This window comes from Ostrinia nubilalis, chromosome Z, assembly GCF_963855985.1.
Source record: "Ostrinia nubilalis chromosome Z, ilOstNubi1.1, whole genome shotgun sequence".
Lineage (NCBI taxonomy): Eukaryota > Metazoa > Arthropoda > Insecta > Lepidoptera > Crambidae > Ostrinia > Ostrinia nubilalis.
The window spans coordinates 26,432,518-26,455,620 of record NC_087119.1 but is presented as its reverse complement, the minus strand read 5'-3'; the positions used below and the strand labels follow the sequence as shown (position 1 = coordinate 26,455,620).

Here is a 23,103-nt window from a genome sequence, read left to right as displayed (position 1 = left end):
GATTATTTTAGAATTTATTTAGAGTTCCTGGCACATCATGCTACCATGATTTGTATTTTTTCTTCAATTAATTTTGAACTCTATGTGTAAGACATAAGGTTGAAAATAGTTTAAATACATTTTATTATTGAAAATATCACAAGAAGAAAGCACTAAATAAAGAACTTGAATTTGTCTAAACGTCTAATGATTATTATTATTATTTTAATTAACATTTTTATTTCTACATACTATTGTACCAGTGATAACGGAAAGGTAAGTGTGAGGAAAGAGAGGATTGATATTATCATAGTACGGGAGATTATTTTTAGCACAAAGGCTACGGCTGTGACCATTATAGTTGTTTTTTCAGACAGCACCAGCTTCTGCACTACTTCTTTCCAGGCAAGCTTCGGCAGCTACGGGCAATTGGTCAATGTAGGCTCCATGTTGCTATCGATTCTGGTCCACCCCCAACCAGTCGGGTAAAGGGAAGACTGAGTCGGTTGCTTGCAACTGACCCTATACGCGAACCCCTTGAACCAACTAAATTTTAAATAATTTGAAAAAATCATAAGGACATAATTACTGCCCTTGATATACTGATACAAAACTGCCTAGGTCGGTAGGCACTTACAGCACTCGTTCATAGTCAAGCATGTAGTAATAAACACTGAACGTTTAAGGAGGTTTGCTACAGTATTTCAAGCTGAATTCTACGCTATAATTATGTGTGCATTAAAAACAGGGGTGTAAGAAACGCAATATTTACATCCTTAGGCAGCACTCAAACAAAACCATCGCCTCAGTGAAGGTTGAGTCTAGAATTAGGTATTCTAGATGCAATCTTAAAGATGAACAAACTCTGAAGGCATGACAAAGTGTCCCTAAATTGGGATACCTGGACATACACGGATCGAATGCAATGAGAGAGCCGACAGTCTAGCGAGACAAGGGTCAGAGACGATACCTATTGGGTCAGAACTGATAGTAGGTACCTTTATCTAAAAGCTTAGGTAGCTCATGGCCATAATATGGCCATATCCAAGAATAACAGGGCTGAATGGGAAAGCTCCAACGATATAAGTCTCTCCAAATCATTCCTAAAGGGAAATACAGGGTCATGAAGAAAACTTTTCAAAGGTATGCCCAAGCAATTACAGGTACGCAAACTGGGCATTATGGAACGAATCACATGTCCCAAAAAATGGGCCTAACAACAGAAGCTCTCGAGCATGTGGAATACAATGTGGAGTCCATGAAACACTTAATACTGTAAGGATGGGTCTGCTTGGGTCAGGATATCCGGCATCAGAAGACTATTAGGCGGCTTTCACTCAAACGCTTAATTCACTTTACTAATGGATAGGATTATTTTGGATGATAGGGAATTAAAAAGGGAGAATAAAGATCCTAATGGGTCGCTGTGGACTACGCTTAGGTGTGACCCTACATAAAATAACCCAGACAGCTTTGTATCAGCATTGGCTACTGGCAGTATATCAAGGGGTTCGCGTATAGGATCAGTTGCAAGCAACCGACTCAGTCTTCCCTTTATCCGACTGGTTGGGTGTGGACCAGAGTCGATAGCAACATGGAGCCTACATGGACCGATTTGCCCGTAGCTGCCGAAGCTTGCCTGGAAATGGTGAGATGTAAGTGCAAGAAGTAGTGCAGAAGCTCTGGTGCTGTCTGAAAAAACAACTATAATGGTCACAGCCGGCAGCCGTAGCCTTTGTGTTAAAAATAATCTCCCGTACAATGATAATAATCAATCCTCACTTTCCTCACACTTACCTTTCCGTTATCACTGGTACAATAGTATGTAGAAATAAAAATGTTAATTAAAATAATAATAATAATCATTAGACGTTTAGACAAATTCAAGTTCTTTATTTAGTGCTTTCTTCTTATGATATTTTCATTAATACAATGTGATTAAACTATTTTCAACCTTATGTCTTACACATAGAGTTCAAAATTAATTGAACAAAAAATACAAATCATGGTAGCATGGTGTGCCAGGAACTCTAAATAAATTCTAAAATAATCATCTTTACTTGCTTATGAACCAAATAGTATGAATTAATGGATAAAATAAATATTTTTTTCCGACGCGCATTAAAATTCGCCCGCTGTGTCCTGAAGAAAAATTTTTTTTCACCTACTTTTTTCAAAAAAAGTACCATACAATGGTACATATTTATAATCCTGATAAATGTAGCTTTCAGGACATATTTTTTTTATTAGATTATCTCCAGTGGTTTAAAAGTAAACGACGTTTATTTAAAAAAATACTTTTTGGTTTTTGTGAATTTTACTCCATATTTCTATTTTTTTGTATGAAAAGGCAAAAAGTTTGTTCTAGAAATAAATTCGCCATCCTTTAATTATCCGAAAATGACACCACACTTGCCCTTATACCCATAGTTTTGAAGATATGGGCCTTAAAGTGAAGCGCGGCAGAAGGAAACTTGCCCCCCCTCCCCCTGCTACCACAGGGGGGGCTCCCGATGTCTACCGACGGAAATCTACTCAGGAGCACCCAAAGAACAACTGGTGAAAAAATGAGCCTTCTATACCAAAGTGGAGGGGTTCTTGCACTAAATTCCCTACTATCCCTTTAAATGGAACTTTTGTGAATTTCTGGGAACGTGATAAAAACTGGGGCCAACAAGTTTTAAAATTGTTATCACGTTAAACATAACATCTTGATTTTAAGGTAGGCAGGTACTATACCTTTCAAAGAATGTAATTTTTTAGACTTAAGGGTATTAAGCTGAGTAAACCAGTGAATTTTAGCAGTTTTATTTTTAACTAGTTACCGAATTTGGTCTTAATGTTTTTAGGGTTAAATACTCAATATTTACAACGCTGGGTTAACGATACTAACCGTTACTGATACCCGATGATATGCATGACTGTTCCGTATGTCGTTTCATTACTTCTTATCTACTTACTACTCGTACGACTTAAAGTATCTATTGTGTAAAGTTTATATGAAATGTATGCATAGAGAATCCTTTTCTTCATTTCAAATGTTTGTAACACGACATGCGAACGCAGACACAAAACAAAGTTAGTACGAGGTTTTAAAATCCTTGGGGATCCGCAGGAAAGAAAAAAGTATGTTCAAGAAATTTTTATTCTCGAAATAGAAAAAGAAAAATAGTCTTTAATAGGATCAGCAGAGTCCAATTATAGCTAATTGGATCATAGAAGACTAAAAATATACCCGTAGTAAATATTTTTATATCCATAAATAAATAGGAACTTTAATAGAGGTGGAATCATAGCAGCAGTCTTTATTTTATTCGAAACTAGCTGACCCGGCGAACTTTGTTCCGCCTTAATGGCAATAAAAAAGCAGACTTTTTTTTATTTCGAACGGGATAAAAAGTATCATATTATGTCCTTCTCCTGGCTCTAAACTACCTCCCTGACAATTTTCAGCTAAATCGGTTCAGCCGTTCTTGAGTTATAAGTGGAGTAACTAACAAATAATCTGACGTAGTTAAATTACAATCTAACCTAACCTAACCCACTGTTAGTTTACAATCTAACGCGTTATATTATACATATGTCAACATGAAATCGTGAACTCTGTCAGTTATAATATAACGCGTTAGATTGTAAACTAACAGTGGGTTAGGTTAGGTTAGATTGTAATTTAACTACGTCAGATTATAATCTGACGGAATTCACAATTTTACGGTGACATATATATAAGATATTTAAATCCATATACTAGTACCTAATACTTAGGCTGAGTTATACCACCTAACTATAACGATAACCGGTGCTTTTTTGTATGGCGTTTGACAGATTTTTGACGTTTGTCAAAGTTAAAGTAAGATGGTGCAACCCAGCCTTATTGTATCCTACTAATATGCAATACAGTATTGAGTATTGAATATTATAAATGCGAAAATAATTTTGTCTCTTTCTTTTCACCTTTTCGCGCTTAAAATAGTAAACCGATTAAGATGATTTGTTTTATTGAATCCTAGGAAAAAAATTAGGATAGTTTTACGCCACTTTTAGATCACAACCGTGAGATAAAATCTTTTGTGACCGATAGAATTACACGCGGGCAAAACCGCGGGTAAAAGGCAGTTAAAATAAACAAGAATCAAATCTTGGTTCCCGTAGATCAGACGGCCTGGCGCCGCACGCGCTGTTTATTGCCCCGATTAGAGCGCGTGTTTAGCGCACTCGATATAACTTCTTTAAACTACTTATGACTATACAGGGTGGAAACGATAAGAAAGTGATCTCACTCGATTATTTCTAAACTATATAAGATATCAAAAAACTGGTTACTGATCCTGAAAGTGATTTAAGAGCTTTTTCAAATGGTACCAATAATTAAGGTTACAGAATAAACCGGAACTATCCGAAAATTCAAGGTTTCATGCTTCCATACTAAATGTATGCCAACACAATATTAGAAATGTATTTTTTATCAAATAATAAACTTAAAATAAACTCGTTAATTGCATTCTTATTTAAAATTATTTTCTTCTTATGATTATATATAATTTTATTCTTATATAAACATAAGTTTTAGGCTTTACTTGCTTTTATATTCTCAAGAGATTAGTGCCATGACTGTGGTAGTAGTTATGGAAGATGGAAATATTGAATGGTTTGATAGCTTCAGTTTATTCTCTAACCTATTATTGATACCGTTGGAAAGAGCTCGTGAAGCACTTTTAGGATCAGTAACCAGTTTTTCGATATCTTGTATAGTTTAGAAATAATCGAGTGAGATCACTTATCGTTTCCACCCTGTATAGAAATGCCGGATTCCACTGGGAACGTACTCGTGGCAACAGTATCGAAATACTCGGCGTGATACGCCACTTATTACCACTCTGTACATTCAACTTTCACGTGTTTATCACGTCATGTAGTTTTTTTTGGATTCGGCGCCACCTAATGTTAAAAAGAATCTTAAAATCTCTTCGTAGTTCGACTAAACATCTCTAAGTTTAAGATTTATCACTTCACGGGATTTTTGCAACAAAATCTTTTTAAAACGGTAAATAAGATATTTATCATATAGCACTTATAGTAAAAAATGCAACAGAATAGTTTAAAATATTATATCTGTGAGTTTGTAAGAGAATCAAAAAAGTGTTTTCTTTTGACATTCAATTGTATTTGGTAAGCAAGAATTACACACAAATACTTACAGCACAATTGAAACGGAATAGAATTAGTAACATGTCATTGAGCTAAAAAGTTAATATTTTTCTTTTTCAGATATTTTGTCCGCAGAACAATGTTAAAGTAATATAGAACTAAACTTGGTATAAGATTTTAAAGAAAAACTAAGTCTTGGGAAGGATTAAAAAACTAATTAATATAATTTTTATTGTCTCTACAATAGTTTTAAATGGAAATGAACTAAATTGTTTTCTTATTGTACTTTCCTTGGAATTTTATCGTGTTATTTATTGTTTTAGCAACACAAACACATAAATAAATGACACTTTGGAAGCATAGTACATAACGGGACTATTCCCACCTCTCTTTCCCACCACTGCAACTCCTGTGTAGCCAGGATCTACAGCTTGACCGCCAATAAAAACCTATGCATAGTACATAGCAAAATTCTAAATAGATCCTTTTCTAGGTACTAATACATATGTTACACGTTTCAAATATTTCTCTCCCACTAATTTGGTACGGCTTATCTAAAGATAGTGGTGTTAAATATTAAAGAAACATATTTGGAACCTTTTATATTTATTTTATTCAAATTTGACTTCTTTTGCCTGCGTATATTTCGTTAAAAAGCCTTTTTAAACCCCTAGCTATGTGCTATAAAATGTAACTACAGTTTTATTAAAAGCCGTCCGGTGCTTTTTGCGATGGGCAAACAAAATCCATCCACCCATGGTATTTAATTTATCCTCTCCATGGTGTGTGTTAAACTGCAGACTTGTTTATTTTAAAGAATCTCGTACGAGTAAATTTCCATTGAAATGAAAACGTTGGATCAGGAACCAATATTATCCTTTCCGCACGAATATGGACCATAAAATGTTTTTAGCGCACTTTTAATTTCCGCCATGATTTTGTAAATATTTCATAAAAAAATACTCGTTAAAAAAATTCATAAAAACTTTAAAATATTTCAACTTTAAACTGTATAATTTTCATCATTATGTGCTATTTTACATAATAATCAATGTTCATTCTTAGTGCTTATTAATTTATATGCGGGGAACAACAATTGCGATACATATTAGGTTTTAATTAACTAGAAGATATTTTAATACAGCATTGACACAATATTTAACACTATATTTATTATTTAGGTTCTTACAATCTCATTACTTAATTTGGTTAAAATATTACAAAAATATGATAGAGCGCTCGCAAGGCAAACAATCCTGAGACAAGATTCCCTAAGAGCTTAATATGATTTGGTTCATCATCGTCAGGTCATTTACTTATTTATTTATTTAATGTCCATTATTCATATAGGACCCTTTCTGTTAGAGGCAAATGCAGGATTTGGCCTACCACCTTGTTTCATTTACCACACAAAACAAAAAGCAAAATATTTTGTTTTATCATCATTTTTTTGTAAATCAACAGAGGTCTACAGTATGCGTTAAAAGCAGTTCGGTTATGCCATTCGGATACCCAAAGCAGCGTAAAATTATGATTTCAGAGTTGAAAAATATTCTTTTTATTGTTTTGTGAAAATGGTGGCTAGAAATATCATAGTTTTAGTCAATATAACATTTTACTTTTCGGAATGGGTTATTATTTTAGTCGCAGAGTTATGAGAACTTTACCGTTTTGACTTTTCTAATATACTAAGTAATTGATTATCTAATAACTAAAATGCCTATCTTGCTCTGCATAAAAAATCTTTTTCCTTCCCTTATTTTATACATTTATAGATGGTTTCTGCACTGTCAAATCTTGAGAGATAAAAATATACTGAGAGCTTAGAAGTATTCAGCGTCGCATGGCAGTGCGCACTTTTCTACGACTTATTTCTCTCGATGCAACTTCGGGTGTTTTCGGAATTCGTAGTCTTTGTCATGCTAATCCTCAACTCCATACGACCTTCACGCATTTTGAAAGAATTCAGCAAACTATTTTCACTCACTATCATAGTACCTACTTAAAGTTTAAGTTCATGGTGTTAAGTGAAACACCATGACGAATTTATCAATATTACAATTATGTTATGTTAACCCAATAATAACACGATATTTTGTACGCTATGGTACCGTAGGTAAGTGACATAGTTACACTTATTTTTATTATTTCCGTGATTCGTCATCACGATTCGTGATAACGAACAGCTAATGTGTTGGATTGTGCTAAACATGTATCGGTTTATTTGTTGTTTATCTTTTCATTGACTCAATTCAACGTAACGTGAGTAACGCGTTCAAACCTGTTGCTATTTAATTCTACTTTATGTAATTTGGTCGTGATTGTGACCGTTTTGAACACACTTAAAATACCTGTTTTAAAATGTCCGTTCACAACCCGCATAAAAATTCAAATTAGTTTTACACCACAATTAAATGAAACCTCTAAACGAACAGATTATAAAACAAAACACTGGCAATTTGAACAAACTTTTTAACTTCGAAAAAAAAAGGAAGATCAAGTAGGAATTCTAATTATGAATTTGAATAAAAATTCCGCGTTTGAATTCGAACCAGTCGCTCACCGTTGGTGCGCCGCGTCGGATGCGCGGGAGTACGTCACGGGCATGATGGCGGCACTTCACAGATCACTTCTCGTTCCGACCATGACTGGCCAGCGCGGCCACCCAGATGCGACTGCGCACGTGGTCGGACAACCAACTTGGCAATGAATGCGGTTTGACAAATGGATCGGACGAATGTGCGAACTCGTGCGTTCGTGTTGGGAGCGAGTTCGATTCCTTGGCAGGGCATTAATTCTGTTCACTTCTGTCTTTACGAATGTTTTTATCAAATCTAAACAAACTTATTATATCCGCTCTCATTTTACTCGTAAAGTAAATTAAATTTAATACATAAGTAGATTAGCAGTATTGAAAATTGGTTTCAGGAAAAACAAAGATATTAATATGGCAATATACAACTTGATTAACCAAGTACTTACTTGCATAGATAGGAAATTGCCCGTCACAGCAGTATATATGGACATGACTAAAGCCTTCGATCACGTGGATCATGTCATTCTGCTAAAAAAATTAGAGCTTTATGGTATAAGAGGTAATATGCTGGATTTTTTGACGTCTTATTTAACTAACAGACACCAAATAACCAGTATCACTAAAATTTGTCCTAAATTAAAAATAGAAAAATGTTTTTGTTCTGAAAGAAAACTGGTAAAGTATGGAGTCCCCCAAGGAAGTATCCTTGGACCATTACTTTTCTTGATTTACATTAATGACATGCCTAAAGTTACAGATTACTCAATGACCTTATTTGCTGACGATAGTACAATATTATTTACTGGAGATAAATTAGAATCCTACAAATCTGACATAAATATGATACTTTCCAATGTAATTGAATGGCTTATTTCAAATAATATTAAAATAAATTTAAGTAAGACGCATATCATGACATTTAAACAAAACACAAATAAACTAAATCTGGACATTAAATTTAAACACACAAAAATAGAAGAAACCGACAAAACAAAGTTCCTAGGTCTTTGGGTGGATAATAATTTGACATGGAAATTTCAGACAGAAACAGTGTGCAAAAAGCTAAACAAATATTCATATGCTTTATATAGACTTGCCCGACTCGTTAATCAACCCACTGTTTTAATAGCATACCACGCATATGTCGTATCAACGATCCGTTACGGACTCATCTTCTGGGGTAACTCCACGGATAGAGAAACAGTCTTCAGAGCACAAAAGAAATGTGTTCGAGCTCTGTGCAAATTGCGACCAACCGATATATACAGGAAATCTGTCTTTTCGTTAAAAAGAACTTATCGTTATTTGAGACATTAAATAGTAAACGTCATAAAAACAAAATATGCTCGAAAACACATAAGACTGCTTTGTTCACGAAAAATGTCACGGGTATGGCACTACGTATTTTCAATAAGTTACCGGACAACATAAGAAATAAAGAAGAATTAATTTCCTTTAAAAATGCATTATTTCACTTTCTGGTTGAGAAGGCATACTACTCCATTAACGAATTCCTCCTGGACAATTTAAAAATGTGATCATAAAAATTAAATGTTTGCATGTAAAATTATAAAATGAACAGGTTTTAAGTAAATTAGTTAATTAGTATTAAGTAACCATTTATATGTATATTGCACGCCATCTGCTTGGCAAATTGTAGCTGAACAATTTTACGTTTAAATTTAAGATCCATCAATGTATGATATGTACCTACAATTGCAATAAACTAATTTGATTTGATTTGATTTGATTTGAAAAATCTTCTATGTGGTTTTCTTGATGAGTTTCACTTGCAAGTAGTTATGAACACTCAATTTAGGAGCCAAATAAAGTTTCGAACTGGATAGTTCGACGAAGGATCGACGGATGTCGATACCAAATGGAATCCAAAAAAAACATAATGCAGAAAAAAATTTTAACGGCCGACTAGCTTTCAGAGAGCACAGCTTGAGTAAACTCGATAAAATTTTTTTTCGTTTTAACTTTAAACTGTCGATTCTGGGTACTCGCGCTCGTTTCTGAAAAAATATGATATCCCAGACTTTTAGGGGCTCATGGAGTGACATGTTATTTTGTTTTTTATGACCTATTTCCAACCCATGATCGTATTGACCATACATTTATCATTTTGATTAAGTACATCGAGATTCTGAGGTTGACAATAGTGACAAGTTTCTTGCGCTGCTTCTTCTCAGCACTGGCCCATTTATTATTGTTCCGAAGCAGCGGCAGGGTTAATGCCGGGACGTGTAAAAGGGCTTTTTAAAAGCCCTTTTACAGCCCTTTTTTAGCCCTAAAGTTTTTTGTCAAAAAAAAACAGGTGACAATAAAGCCGGATTGTGCTGTAGACCCACCCAAGTAGACCCTTTCGTATTTTATTGTAATACAGATAGATAGATAAAAATGAGATTTTTATTCAAATTGTGAATAACACAATTTCGTTGAATCATAATTTGATTTGCTTTATTAATAGGCTTTACTACTACATATATTGACTTTATAAATTGATTATCTAGAGCAGTGTTTTTCAACCTGTGGGTCGCGACCCCCTGGGGGTCGCGAAGCCTCTATAGGGGGGTCGCGAGAGGTCCTAAAATCTACCTCAATAAAAAAACCAGTAAAGTTTTAAAGGTAGATTTATCCGAAATCTAATTATGCAAATGCATAAATGTTGTATAGATTGAAGAATTCGGTCCCTACAACATCTTCGTAAAAGGCATGAAAAAAAGCGAACGGTCGGGGGGGTCCAAACATTTTTTTCATGCTAGGGGGGTCGCGTCATGAATAATGTTGAAAAACACTGATCTAGAGTGAACCATATTATGGCGCTGATTTTCCAATAATAATGTACTAAATGAACATAATAATAATCCTTATTTAAATAGGTACGTAGGTATACGTGAAAGCAATAAATTACATTTGGCTTAAAACTGAATAATTCTCGTGAAATAAATGTAATCATATTTAAAGGTTTCCACCAACTGAAAATGTTTTCCGAACCATGTGTAATTAATTTAAAATACCTTTTGAAATAATTATTTGTTAAGCTTCAGTTGATATTATTTTAAAATAAATAATGTTTAACCGAACATCATGAATTTGAAATGAAACAATAGTTGGGATCAAATGAAACCACAAAAGTAATATGTATGTAGAGCTTATTTCCAGTAGTCAATATTTTGGAGCTGGTTTAAAACAATAAAGAAACGTAGACATGATGATAAGGTATCTTACTGATATTATATAGGGTGTGTTGGGAAGTCCCGCGCAAAAAGTACTAGGTAAATAATCTAGATAGTGACAGAGTCAATGCCATTTCGTATCTCTTTGAGAAAGTAATATGTTATATTTCTCAATGTTTCTATTAATAATAAAATTATTAGTGCAATAGCATCCAAGAAATGTGACGTCAAATAAAATATTCCATTCAAAATCTATGAATAGATGACGTTGCAGTCGTTTTGGCAGTTCTTGAAAGTTCGGAAACGATTAGTGTCCATTTACCGATCGGTGTAATGGCTGCCTCTGATGAAAAGTGAATTATTTTTAGCGTGTATAAGCTTCTAAGAAAATGATTATTAACCAGAAAAGCATTTCCGCTTCATACATACAGGTTGTAAGGGATCAGTTGGGAAACAGAACCACTATGGTTCAGAGTTAAAAACTGGATTCATGAAACTAGTTTTAAAATTGTATTTTTCGTATTTGTTTGTTCGTCCGTTCGTTTCAGCCAAAAGACGTCCACTGCTGGACAAAGGCCTCCCCCAAGGATTTCCACAAAGACCGGTCCTGCGCCGCTCACATCCAGGCACCTCAAACGACCATCACCAGATCGTCGGTCCACCTGGTGGGAGGCCTGCCCACGCCACGTCTTCCGGTTCGTGGTCGCTACTCAAAAACTTTCCTGCCCCAGCGGCCATCATTTCGTATTGGAATGAAAATATATCTTAATTTAAAACTACAAGACTACGTTATTGATTTATTATTAGTGTTATAAAAAGAAAACAAATTAATTTTATAAATATAGAACGAATGTCCAACTAACATGTCTAAATGAACGTACTAACATCGAGTTCGCTAATCTTTTCCTCACACCCTGTATACTCGTACCTAAACATAATAATTCAGTTATTTATCTACAAATAAGGTGCGAACTGAGATTATTGGATTAGATAAACAAATGATGTAACGATACCTTACATAACCTGACAAAATGATAGATTAAACAATATACTCGTATATGGTTAGAATAATTTATTAGCATTTTATAAAATGACCATTTTCGACGACCTCATATAGGCAACAGGAAGGCGCTGGATGCAGGCCGCTACCAACCGGGCAACATGGAATGCATTGGGGGAGGCCTATGTTCAGCAGTGGACGTCCTATGGCTGAGATGATGATGATGATGATGACTAGTATATTTGCAACACAAGATGTAACTTCGCTATTTAAATACGCTGAAGTTAATTTGTTTTCAGTTTATGAGTTGTAGGATATTAAAATTGTGCTAATACTTAAGTTTCTGACGTCATAACTTGTTTGTGAGATGACAGTAAGAGGCACCACATATATGTTAAGGCCCGATTTGACCAAACTTTTATCCGAGAATAACTCCTGGTATAACTGGCACATTGACAGTTCCAGTATGGGAAATATATCAAAATTGACGATTTATTCTGAGATTAATATTTACTCTTGTTTGGTCGAATCTACCCTAAGGCCCGATTCGACCAAACTGATTTATCCGAGAATAACTCCTGGTATAACTGGCACATTGACAGTTTCAGTATGGGAAATATGTCAAAACTGACGATTTATTCTGAGATTAATATTTACTCTTCTTTGGTTGAATCCACCCTTAGTCAAATAACCTCTAGTTTATAAATATATTCGTAAAAATGCCTTAGATTGTTTGTTTTTCCTTTTACCAGCCTTAGGTAAACCATATTTGGTCGGCCGTTTGGTAGTGTTTCGTAACGGACTACTACTCGTATGCCGAGAGGTCGCGGGTTCGATTCCCGCTCAGTACAAAGTTACAAACATTCGTGTTCATGAACATATTTGTTTGTATTGTGTTTTCTGTGAATAATGTGTATTTTAAAAAAGTATTTAAGTATGTTTATATCCGTTGTCTAGTACCTACCCATAGCACAAGAATTGCTTAGTTTGGGACTAGAGCCGCAGTCTAAAATGTCCAAGGATATTATTTATTAAGAAACGGTAGAGAGGTAGTACAAACAAGTAAGTAAGGAACTTTAAAAGAATGCTCTCGCTTAGCACTTGAGAAAATAATTGATAGATTAGTAAAGTGTATTTACTCGTACCAATAAATGTTAATGAGGGATTAAAACAAGTCTAAAACAAGGTATGAGTGATGTAGAGATTTTAAGGAGGACATGTTTGATGACTTCTCAGATGAATGCGAATTCGGTAAATGCAATGAGTGACATTTGGACCAGGTCACTAACAATCTAGGTGGCGTACGGAAGCCTAAGCGCAGACCACCGACTTTTAGTTTGCCGATAGTTGGGTCGGGCTGTTAATCAGTATGGAGATGTATGAAAGTGCGCACATTACACCGATTTGATATCGGCCCATTCTTCATACAAATTAGAATCGGGCCCAACTATCGGCCACACAAAAAGTAGGTACGATTTAAAACAAACTGTAACATGTAGGGTTGCCACAACCCATTTATGTAAACTAACTCGGACTAATTTAGAGTACATTATATTGTTTTAGGCTGTCATAACCCACAAAAGTGCATGAGGTGGGAATAAGTAACTTGTTCTTCAATGCATTCATTTGCATGAAACGTACTTGAAACGTGCAATATGAGAATACACTGCTACAAGAAATTTTTGCGATCTGCGGTCGACTCTATTTCTTCTATCTTACTCTATTCTAATTGCTGAGCATTATTTAATCATTAAAAACTATACAATCAAAAATATTGCTTTCTAATGCATTTGTACAACAATTTTATTTACAGGAGTTAAAATATGGTTCAAAGATTCAAAAGATTCAAAGATGTTATTATTCACTGTGAAAGTGTGGTCCGTGAATATTAAATTTCGCGAGCTAAACTTCGGCGTGGCATGAGTGGATTTAAGTAATTTACTTAATTTGATTACAGAAGAATGCAAGCTCAAAAATCACATTGATATATGTACTTAATTGCTTTTCTTAATAAAGATGAATATTTTTTCAATAGTAGGTACTTACTGTTACATAAGTATTTTTAATGGTCCTGCGAAAAATATAGAAACTAAAGTGATCCCTGGTCCAGAAAAGTTTTGGAACCACTGTTTTATGTAAGTAAGTCACATACCCTTCTTGCTAGTGCCAGGGCCGAGGAGTCGGGGTTGGAGTCACACACACAGAACTACTGTACAACTCATCAAACACCCTGATATAAGAATGAAAAGTTAGTCCGTTTCGCGATTTCGTTTTATATATCGGACCTATCGCGATTTCATATCGCATATTTAAGATAATCCAAATTCAATGACAAGCAATTCGTCAGGTGTAGCACGGAAAACTTGTGACTGTAATTTGATGGCTTGTTTTTAGATATATTTACGAGAAATTTAAAAGTAAATTTTAGATTAGTAGTGAGTTGTAACGTTCGCTGTGGGCCACGCACCCCTCTCTCATGGTTTCTGCAGCAGAATGCCAGTGGCCGTAACGTATTGTAATGTCTGGTGTCTATTCTTTGCTCACCCCTTTTGAGAGATATCGAACTCGAGTCGATGTCTCTCTGAAGGGATGCGTGAAGCCACAACAAGGGCTCTCGCGGAAGACCAGTTTCTTGACATGCCCTTATGAGCATGTCAGGATAAATGCTGGGAGCCTATTGACACAGTGGCCTTTTATACAGGGTGTTAGGTAAATGGGTATATGAGCCGACACTAGCCTATGTTAGCATGGTCATATAAATGGTACCTATGGTGAAGTCAGAAATTTAATATCATCATTTTTTTTTTTTAATTTTCATACAAAATTAATTTAATAAAATCCGATTTGTATGAAAAATAAAACAATTAAAATGAAGATATCAATTTTCTGACTTCACCATACCATTTATATGACCATGTTAACATGGGCTAGTGTCGGATCATATACCCATTTACCTAACACCCTGTATATTCGTTTTGTGTTGTTATTGTTTATAATTTGTGCTTACTGTGTTCAATAAATTCTATTTCTTTCTTTCTAACGTGCTCTCGAGTACGTTATGACCTCATACTGAGCAGATACCAATTTGGTACAATGTATTTTGCTTTTTAAGTTGATTGTACCTACTTATTGTTTTTGTTTTTTGGTACCAAATAAATGTTTTTTTCTTTCTTTCTTAGATTAATACTCCATACTTTATATTGCATTTCATAGGTTACGAAAAGGCCTCATATTAAATAGTTTATGTTATCTTTATTGACAAAATTAAATGACTATGATTAGGAAAGAGTGACATTTACCTATCCAAGACTACATAATTAATAGTTTTAGCAGTAAATTTTTTAGCTATCCAAGACTACCTATTTAGTTTTAGCATTAAATTTATTATTATTGAACTATTAAAGTTAATTATTTCATAAGGCATTAGTAGAGAATGGTTGCACTTCTTGTATTATTCATTTGGAACTAATAATTACATTGCATTTTAAATTATAGGGATGTTATTAAAGTTTTAATTATTGAGTAATTAAAAAGCAGAACTGGAATTGGAATGTCAAATGCACAAAAATAATTTGTTATAATAGATAGCGTTATTAATAATAGGTCATTGTTTAGTCAACCGCATAATAATTAGCGTTTAAAATATAGTAGAGAAGGGACCAGTAAATCCTGGTGACTATAACATTAATAAGTTAAAATAATTGTATTGTGTCTGCGTACGCAATAACTATCGAAGTTAAATCACAGAATAATAATAAGTACTACGTACAGAAGTTTTACTTCGCGAAGGTATTTAAAAAAATGTATGCTCAATGTCATTAACAATATGGTGTAATTTAGCCTGTCTCAAGAGTCAAGCACCATTTTGTTGACAAATGTCAGTGATCGGCACTGCGCCGAAGCTTTAGGGCTGACTTCGGTAAAATGATGTAACGTGAGGTGTCAAACTGCGGAAAATGGCGGAGGAAATACATGATTTAGCATGAATTATCATGAATAATATTAACTACTTATTTACCTCTCAGTGTCTTGAGGCAACTTAAAAAAGTACATTCTGTGTTTTTATTATTATTTAGGCAGTTAAATACTGCACAGTGTTTAGTACACCATTTTCTTTATTTTCTTCCATAATACACAAGAATACGCGTGCGTCAGTCAATGTTCGCTCGTATGTGAGGCCTTGTCGAATAGTATACTGTAGGTGGGCCATCGTGCGTGTTTTGTTTTCGATGTAAACTCGCGGAGATGAACAGGCCTGGTTAAACTAAGAACGAGCGATTTCCTAGGAAAGGTTTTTTGATGGCTGGTTCAATTTCAAACTATCGACCTTGACAGTAGACGTCACTGTTACATTGACAGTGACAGTGGCATAAAAAGTGTAAGTTTTCGCAAGCGCACATCACTTAGGCCGAGTTGCACCATCTTACTTTAACTTTGCCAAACGTCAAAAATCTGTCAAATTTCATTCACAATGCACTGGTTATTGTTATAGTTACGGTTAAAGTAAGTTGGTGCAACTCAGCCTTAGCGTCCATCAGTTTGTTGCAGCACTTCTTCTAGGGACTTGTCTAATCTTTGTCCCTTAGCTCGGGCATACAGCAACGCATTATTTTGTCTTTTGTTTGAATTATTTTTCAAATAAAATATGACGATTTGTAGGTACTATTCAATAATCAAAACAAATCATACATTTTGAATTTTGATCTTGAATACCACAGGCCTTTGGCGCTCGCACGTCCTAACACCACGAATATAGTAATAGGTATGTATCTTTATACAGGGTGACTTTGAAATCGTTGGCATCCTTTTAATATAAGACTCTACTGATGATACGCAGTGCATTCCCCCAAATATGAGACAAATCCAATGAGTTAAAATTTCAATATTATCTTGTGTAGTGTTATTTTAAAAGGATGCCAGCGATTTCAAAGTCATACTTTATATTTCATAATAATATTAATTATAAGTAGGGTACTCACTGAGAGCGACGAAACTCCCTGGCCTCAGCGTCGTCTCCATCAGAGCCCTTGTCGCGACCGAACTGCACCGTCCTGCGGCTGTCCTCGCGCGGAGGCGGACGCTGTCCCCTGTCCAGGTGCGTGTGCGATCCCCAAGAGGTGGAACTCCCCATCTGTATAAACAAGTTATATTCTGTTTAAAGAACAAGTGGCTATTATCGCGCGGCGGGGGACGCTGTCCCCCGTCCTAGTCTGTGTGAGATCCTTAAGAGGTGGAGCTCCCCATCTGTATAAACAAGTTATATTCTGTTTAAAGAACAAGTGGCTATTATCGCGTGGCGGGGGACGCTGTCCCCCGTCCTAGTCTGTGTGGGATCCTTAAGAGGTGGAACTCCCCATCTGTATAAACAAGTTATATTCTGTATAAAGAACAAGTGGCTATCTTCGCGCGGCGGGGGACGTTGTCCCCTGTCCCAGTCTGTGTGGGATCCCCAAGAGGTGGAACTCCCCATCTGTATAAACAAGTTATATTCTGTTTAAAGAATAAGTAGCTGTCCTCGCGCGGCGGGGGACACTGTCCCCTGTCCCATGAAGAAATGGGTTGAGTTGTCATGGGTCGAATACGGAATAACCCGTCCCAGTGCGTGTAGGATCCCTAGGTAACATACCTACACTCGAATTGAGAACCTCCTCCTTTTTTGAAGTCGGTTAAAAAGATAATTGAGAAGAGTCCATAATATCAGAATACATTATCTATCTATATTATATGTATAAAGAGCTCGATTTCTATATCTATAAAAGCGAAAGGTCACTGATTGACTGACTCACTCACTCATCACGAAATCTCACTACCAGTGCTAGGAGTCTCAAATTTTGCATGGGGGTTCCTTTTAGAACGTAGGTGCTCACTAGTATGGGATTTTGCAAAATTCAACCCCTATGGGGGTAAAATTGGGATCTACGCGTACAAAGTCGCTAGTATTATAGCAAACAATAACATTTCACAATGACATTATTACTAGTCCTAAATCACAAAGTTGAAGTTGAAATTATGAATTATTTTTATTATATTTTCCTTTAAAGTAGACGATTACTTGGAAGTAAGCAGTGACAATTTAACGAGCCTAGTGCAAAAGTAAAAGGAATAGTTAATGGTGGAGGTATCATTACCTGTCATTACATTGTTAGTCCACTTTGATTTACAAGTCCTCTTGTGTGTCTCCATCGACAATCACTTGTACTTATTACTCCCTATTTATGGTACACCGTGAAAATTGTGTCTACTAGCACTAGGTTTTTACTTCTAGACAATTATCTAACAACACTCTAATTAATTATATCACATTATGCCACATTAACGCAATATCTTTCTAAAGAATCCACATTTGAAAAGTCGAACAGCACGTTTGTGACGAAGAAACGCGCAGAATTTTTGTTAACTTCTATACAACTGGGTTTTTAACAATTCTATCGAGTTGAGCTTTTGAATCGATCCGTGACAATCGTAAACTAAACACCAAACAGTTATTCAGCCTTGAATGTCGGTGACTATATCGATCGGCTGTGCATTAGCAAGGATGGTGTTAGACAAATACAGCGTTGTTTGTTCCGAGGAAATACATTAAAAGTCAAATGACAGGACACGATTCCCAAATAAGTATAAGACTCTCGGTACTTTGCCCTGATGTCTGACTATCGTCCCTGTATACAGGGTGGAAACGATAAGTGATCTCACTCGATTATTTCTAAACTGTATAACTGTACTGTAAGATATCAAAAAACTAGTTATCTAATGATCCTGAAAGTGCTTCTTGAGCTTTATCAAATGGTATCAATAATAATAGGTTTCAGAATAAACTGGATCTATCCGAAAATTCAATGTTTCCAGCTTCCATACATTTGGTACAGCCCGTACAGCCACATAATATTAAAAACCACTCAAGATATCATCAAACTGGTTACTGATCCTGAAAGTGCTTCACGAGCTCCAGTTTTTCGATATCTTGTATAGTTTGGAAATAATCGAGTGAGATCACTTATCGTTTCCACCCTGTATGGCAGTCAAATTAGTTTATTCTGTACTTCCCTTTCAAGGGCGCTTATACATGTCCCAAATATAGCTTGCCCTACCACCACTTCTGGACAACATATGGGCTGGTGCTGAGAAGAAGTGGCGGTAGAAACTCAGTCACCTTTGTCAGTGACATCAAAAGTGGTCTACATTGGTCTACCTGGGGGTTGATTGTCGATTGAAGGAATAATAATTCAACTATATGAATTTTCGTGATTATATCAATCAAACGTTTTCACCTCGTGGAGTTTGAACTTGCAACAGTTGGCGTTGTATTGCTGTACACATCATCATCACCAACAGCCCTTTACAGTCCACTGCTGAACTATGAGGCTCTTAGCGTGGAGCCTTAATCAGGTAACCTAGATTATTTTTGAATATACACCGTGTCCCAAAATTCAACGATGTTTCGTACCGAAATATATTTATTAGTTTCTTAATTATAGTTTAAGATAAAGCAACACAAACTGGAAGGAATTTGCTCTTTTCTTAATTGCATTTTTTAATCACAAACTGGCAACATTCTTTCCAATCCTATGGAGCGAGGCTCGCGATTGCGATTGCGACGCCCCCCAGTGACGCAAGAGTTTTGAGTTCGGAGGGACGCCCGTGCGCATCAGCGGTGTGTTCTTTAATTCGGCAACCATATAAGCGTTTGTCAATTTCCAAAATCAAGTGAATCTAATGAGTGCGGGATCCAGCCCCTATGGAACTATGGTCTTTCTCATCAATATGTGCTAATACTTCACAAACAAACTGCATTTCGGAGATACGCCGGGCCCGGCTGAGCACGCGGCTGGCACTGTGGAAAAGAGGTTTGTTCGCCGTTTGTTTTGAAAATTTAGTATAGCTAACATATTATTTGTTGGTCCTTCGAGCCGGATTTTCATTTTCCTTCCAATTGTGTAGTTTTATCGTAATTTTAGCGTACATACGTACCACATTTTTCATTCCACGTGCAACCATCTTTGTAACGCAAAATGGCGCAATCGAAAGTGGAAAATGATTCCAAGACCTCATTAGATTCCAATAGCGAGAGTAGTAGTTCATGTGTTCAGGATATTTTCGAGCGAGATTTAATTTTAGACGATTTAAAGAGAACATTACAGTTTGCAACTACAGATATTCAAAAATTCATTTCACGTACCAAAGATTTGTCAGCTCTTCAAAGAAAGTTTAGCAAATTGCAAACTAAAGTCGAAAAGTCTCTCATTAAATCTAAATCATTCAATAAAGAGGAACAAATCAAAATTAGAAACGACTTCGACGATTCGTATTATGCAATTTTCACTCAAGTAGATAAATTAAAACAATGTCAGGAGCAAAGTAGACGAATGAGTCGTCCCTTTGCTAATTCAGAATTTTCTAGTAATGCTAAATTACCTACTTTGCCTTTGCCCAGTTTCTCTGGCGAAAGCACAGAATGGAATTCATATTTCGATTTGTTTTGTTCTCTCGTTCACCACAATACTGCCTACACGGATGCGGAAAAGTTTAGGTATTTGCTTCTTACGTTAAAAAATGAACCATTCAACCTTATAAAGTCCATTCCAATCACTGATGCTAATTATTTCGTAGCAATACAAATATTAACTTCACGTTATGAAAACAAAAGAATCATAGCTTCGAATCATCTTGATAAAATACTCAACATTCCATCTTGTAACGTAAAATCAACGAGTGATTTACGTAACTTATTAAATACATTCCAAGAAAACATTAAACCTCTTGAAGTAATGAAGTTTCCCACCAGTGAATGGAGTTTCATTTTGTTACACATTTTACTACGTAAAATTCCCGCATCTGTTCGTAAGCAATTCGAGTTATCATTGAGTTCACCTTCGGACATTCCAGAGGTCAACACATTCATTTCATTTTTAGAGCGTGAACTTGTCGCTGAGGAGTTTTCTAACGATAATTTCGGGCAGTCGAGTAAAATTATTAACAATAAAGGCGGTAGATTTGGCTCACAGTCTAGCTCGCGAGCGGCGCCCCCTAGCGGCAATATGGCCGCCGGTCAGCGACAAGCCTTCGCGGCGAACTTCGCGCCGCAATCCTCTGACGTGTCAGGCAATACTCAGCCTAATCGACATAGCGATAAGACACATTGTTTGTTATGTGATGCTCAACATACGTTGACGAAATGTTCTAAGTTTTTGAATCTTTCAATAAAAGATCGATTTTCTTTTATTAAAAACAAAAGTGTTTGTTACAATTGTTTACATCTCGGCCATAACGTGAGCCAATGTAAATCCAATTTTTCGTGTAGGAATTGTCAGAAGCGCCATCACACATTAACACCCGTATTCACAAACGATACTTACCTATGCAAAACAGCAACGCTATGCGAAATGAGACATTTCTCAATGCGTTCCATATGACAAGCCTTTCAATTCATAAACATTACTTAAACGACCCTTGACTATGCAAAATCAGAGTGTTGAATAGAGTTCTGTGATTGGTTCGCTTATGTTACGCACTTCACTCCGCTAACTGACATGACATTCCTGTCATTCAAACGGTGCAACGGTTTATAAGTGTCGATATTTTGGGGATTTGTGAATTAAATAAATATGGATAAAACTACAACTATCAGGTTAGTATGAATACTTCGATTAATAATAATAGTGAAAATCATGTTTCAATCATTATTTTTCAGATAAAACAGCTGTAGTTTTCTTCTTCCGAAAGAGAGCTGCTGATTGTAGCTTAATAAGAGAAAGGCCTATTATTGAAGACAAGCATATTATTATTCTCTCTAAAATATCGAGTTGACGAAGCAGGCCTGGGAAAGTCTAACAGTGGCTTACAATTCTCAACCATATTTTATGTTTCACAAAGGCTCACACATCAACTGAAAAGCTGCTGGAATAATTTAAAGACCCAAAGAAAGAAAGAACTTTCTCAGGAATCAATCAAACGTTCACAACACCCACTAGTAAGTAATGTTTTTAAAATATATAGGTAGTACGTAGATTTATGAGGAATAACTAAGCAGAATATACCTACTCAAAGGAATTAAATTCATAATTTGCTTTTCAGGTATCAAGAAATTAAGATTAGTAGTAGCAAGAATGAAGATTAAGACAGAAACAAGAATCAAACGCACCACATTGAATAATATACAACAAGACCAGGCTTTGCACGAGTTGGGGCTACAAAGATAAAAAATATTGATAGAAAGAGAAAATAATTTGTTAGAACATGAAAAAAAGATTTATGATTTACAAATACATAAAATTAAATTAGACATTGAAGATTGATGAAAATAAAACTTCATTAAAAATTTTATGTTTTATTTGCTACTAGCAACTGATACATTATGTAGGTGGCACTGGAAGGCCTCCTCGCAGTTAATTTCCTCAGGTCTTCTTTTATCAGTGGTAAAAGTATGAAAAGTACCCCATCATTGGAAAACCTAAACTAAATTCGTCTGAATTGTAATAATCAAAGGGATTTTGGGAATCCCGTATCACTTTTCTGGTACTTATTCTACTTTGCTCATTGATATAATTATCAAATTCTTCTTCACTACTGTAATCCATTGTAAGATAATATTAATCGAATACAACCATAAATAAAGCAAACAAACCTCAAAAACGAGAATAACCTAAAAATTTTGACGTAAATAGACACTATGCGTTGCGTAATACAGCTCCCTGGCTACCTTAGCTTTGCGTTCATTCTAAGGGACGCATAGTGCTTGTCACCACTGAAGTATCGTCTATGAATAGGTTTTTGGGACCCTGTGCATCCACGCGCACTATGAGGCCTCAAAGTAATGTTTGTGAATACGGGTGTAATTCATTTTGACAATAATGTAAACAAAGCGTTCGATCCGAGTAGCGGTACTAATCAGTTCGTCCCGCTCCCGCTCACGGCGGAGTGTAATAATGTTGTCTCTGTTTCTACGACTGATGCCCAGCTGACTTTAACGTCAACTCGAGATAAGGAAAACGATTCTATTGTGCGTACGAGTACGGTGCTATTGTCTACGGCACTTGTCGATGTTTATATTGATGATCACAAGTTATCAACCGTGCGCTGTTTAATTGATACGGGCAGCCAGGCTACTTTCATTTCGGAAGCGTGTGCACAACGTTTAGGTATTTCACGTAGACGTGTGAACGTTCCGCAAGTTTATGGAATAAACAATAACAAACCGGTTTACCCTCAGGGAGTAGCTTCTTTCTTCATTGCGCCTAGAAATCAATCGCAACCATCGATTC

At 35.7% G+C, this 23,103-nt stretch overlaps 2 protein-coding genes across 4 annotated transcripts in view; both read right to left on the bottom strand.

Annotated features, from left to right (window-relative positions):
* Positions 1-14,099, bottom strand: part of LOC135086954 (anion exchange protein 3) — a 45,932-nt gene extending 31,833 nt beyond the window's left edge. The window contains exon 1 of one of the 3 annotated variants that reach the window (XM_063981788.1): positions 13,998-14,099. Coding sequence is in view for 1 of the 3 variants with exons in the window: in XM_063981787.1 (XP_063837857.1) it covers positions 7,691-7,734 (44 nt within the window). In the remaining 2 variants the exon portion in view is untranslated. Of the gene's footprint in view, positions 1-7,690; positions 7,797-13,997 lie in introns of those variants that run through there. The other 2 variants (XM_063981789.1, XM_063981787.1) reach the window with 2 other exon arrangements.
* A 2,721-nt stretch (positions 14,100-16,820) lies between these two features.
* Positions 16,821-23,103, bottom strand: part of LOC135086462 (uncharacterized) — a 136,437-nt gene continuing 130,154 nt past the window's right edge. The window contains exons 4-5 of the mRNA XM_063981187.1: positions 17,151-17,315; positions 16,821-16,976 (exon numbers count right to left, since the gene is read on the bottom strand). Of these exons, the coding sequence (XP_063837257.1) occupies positions 16,821-16,976; positions 17,151-17,315 (321 nt within the window). The remainder of the gene's footprint in view (positions 16,977-17,150; positions 17,316-23,103) is intronic.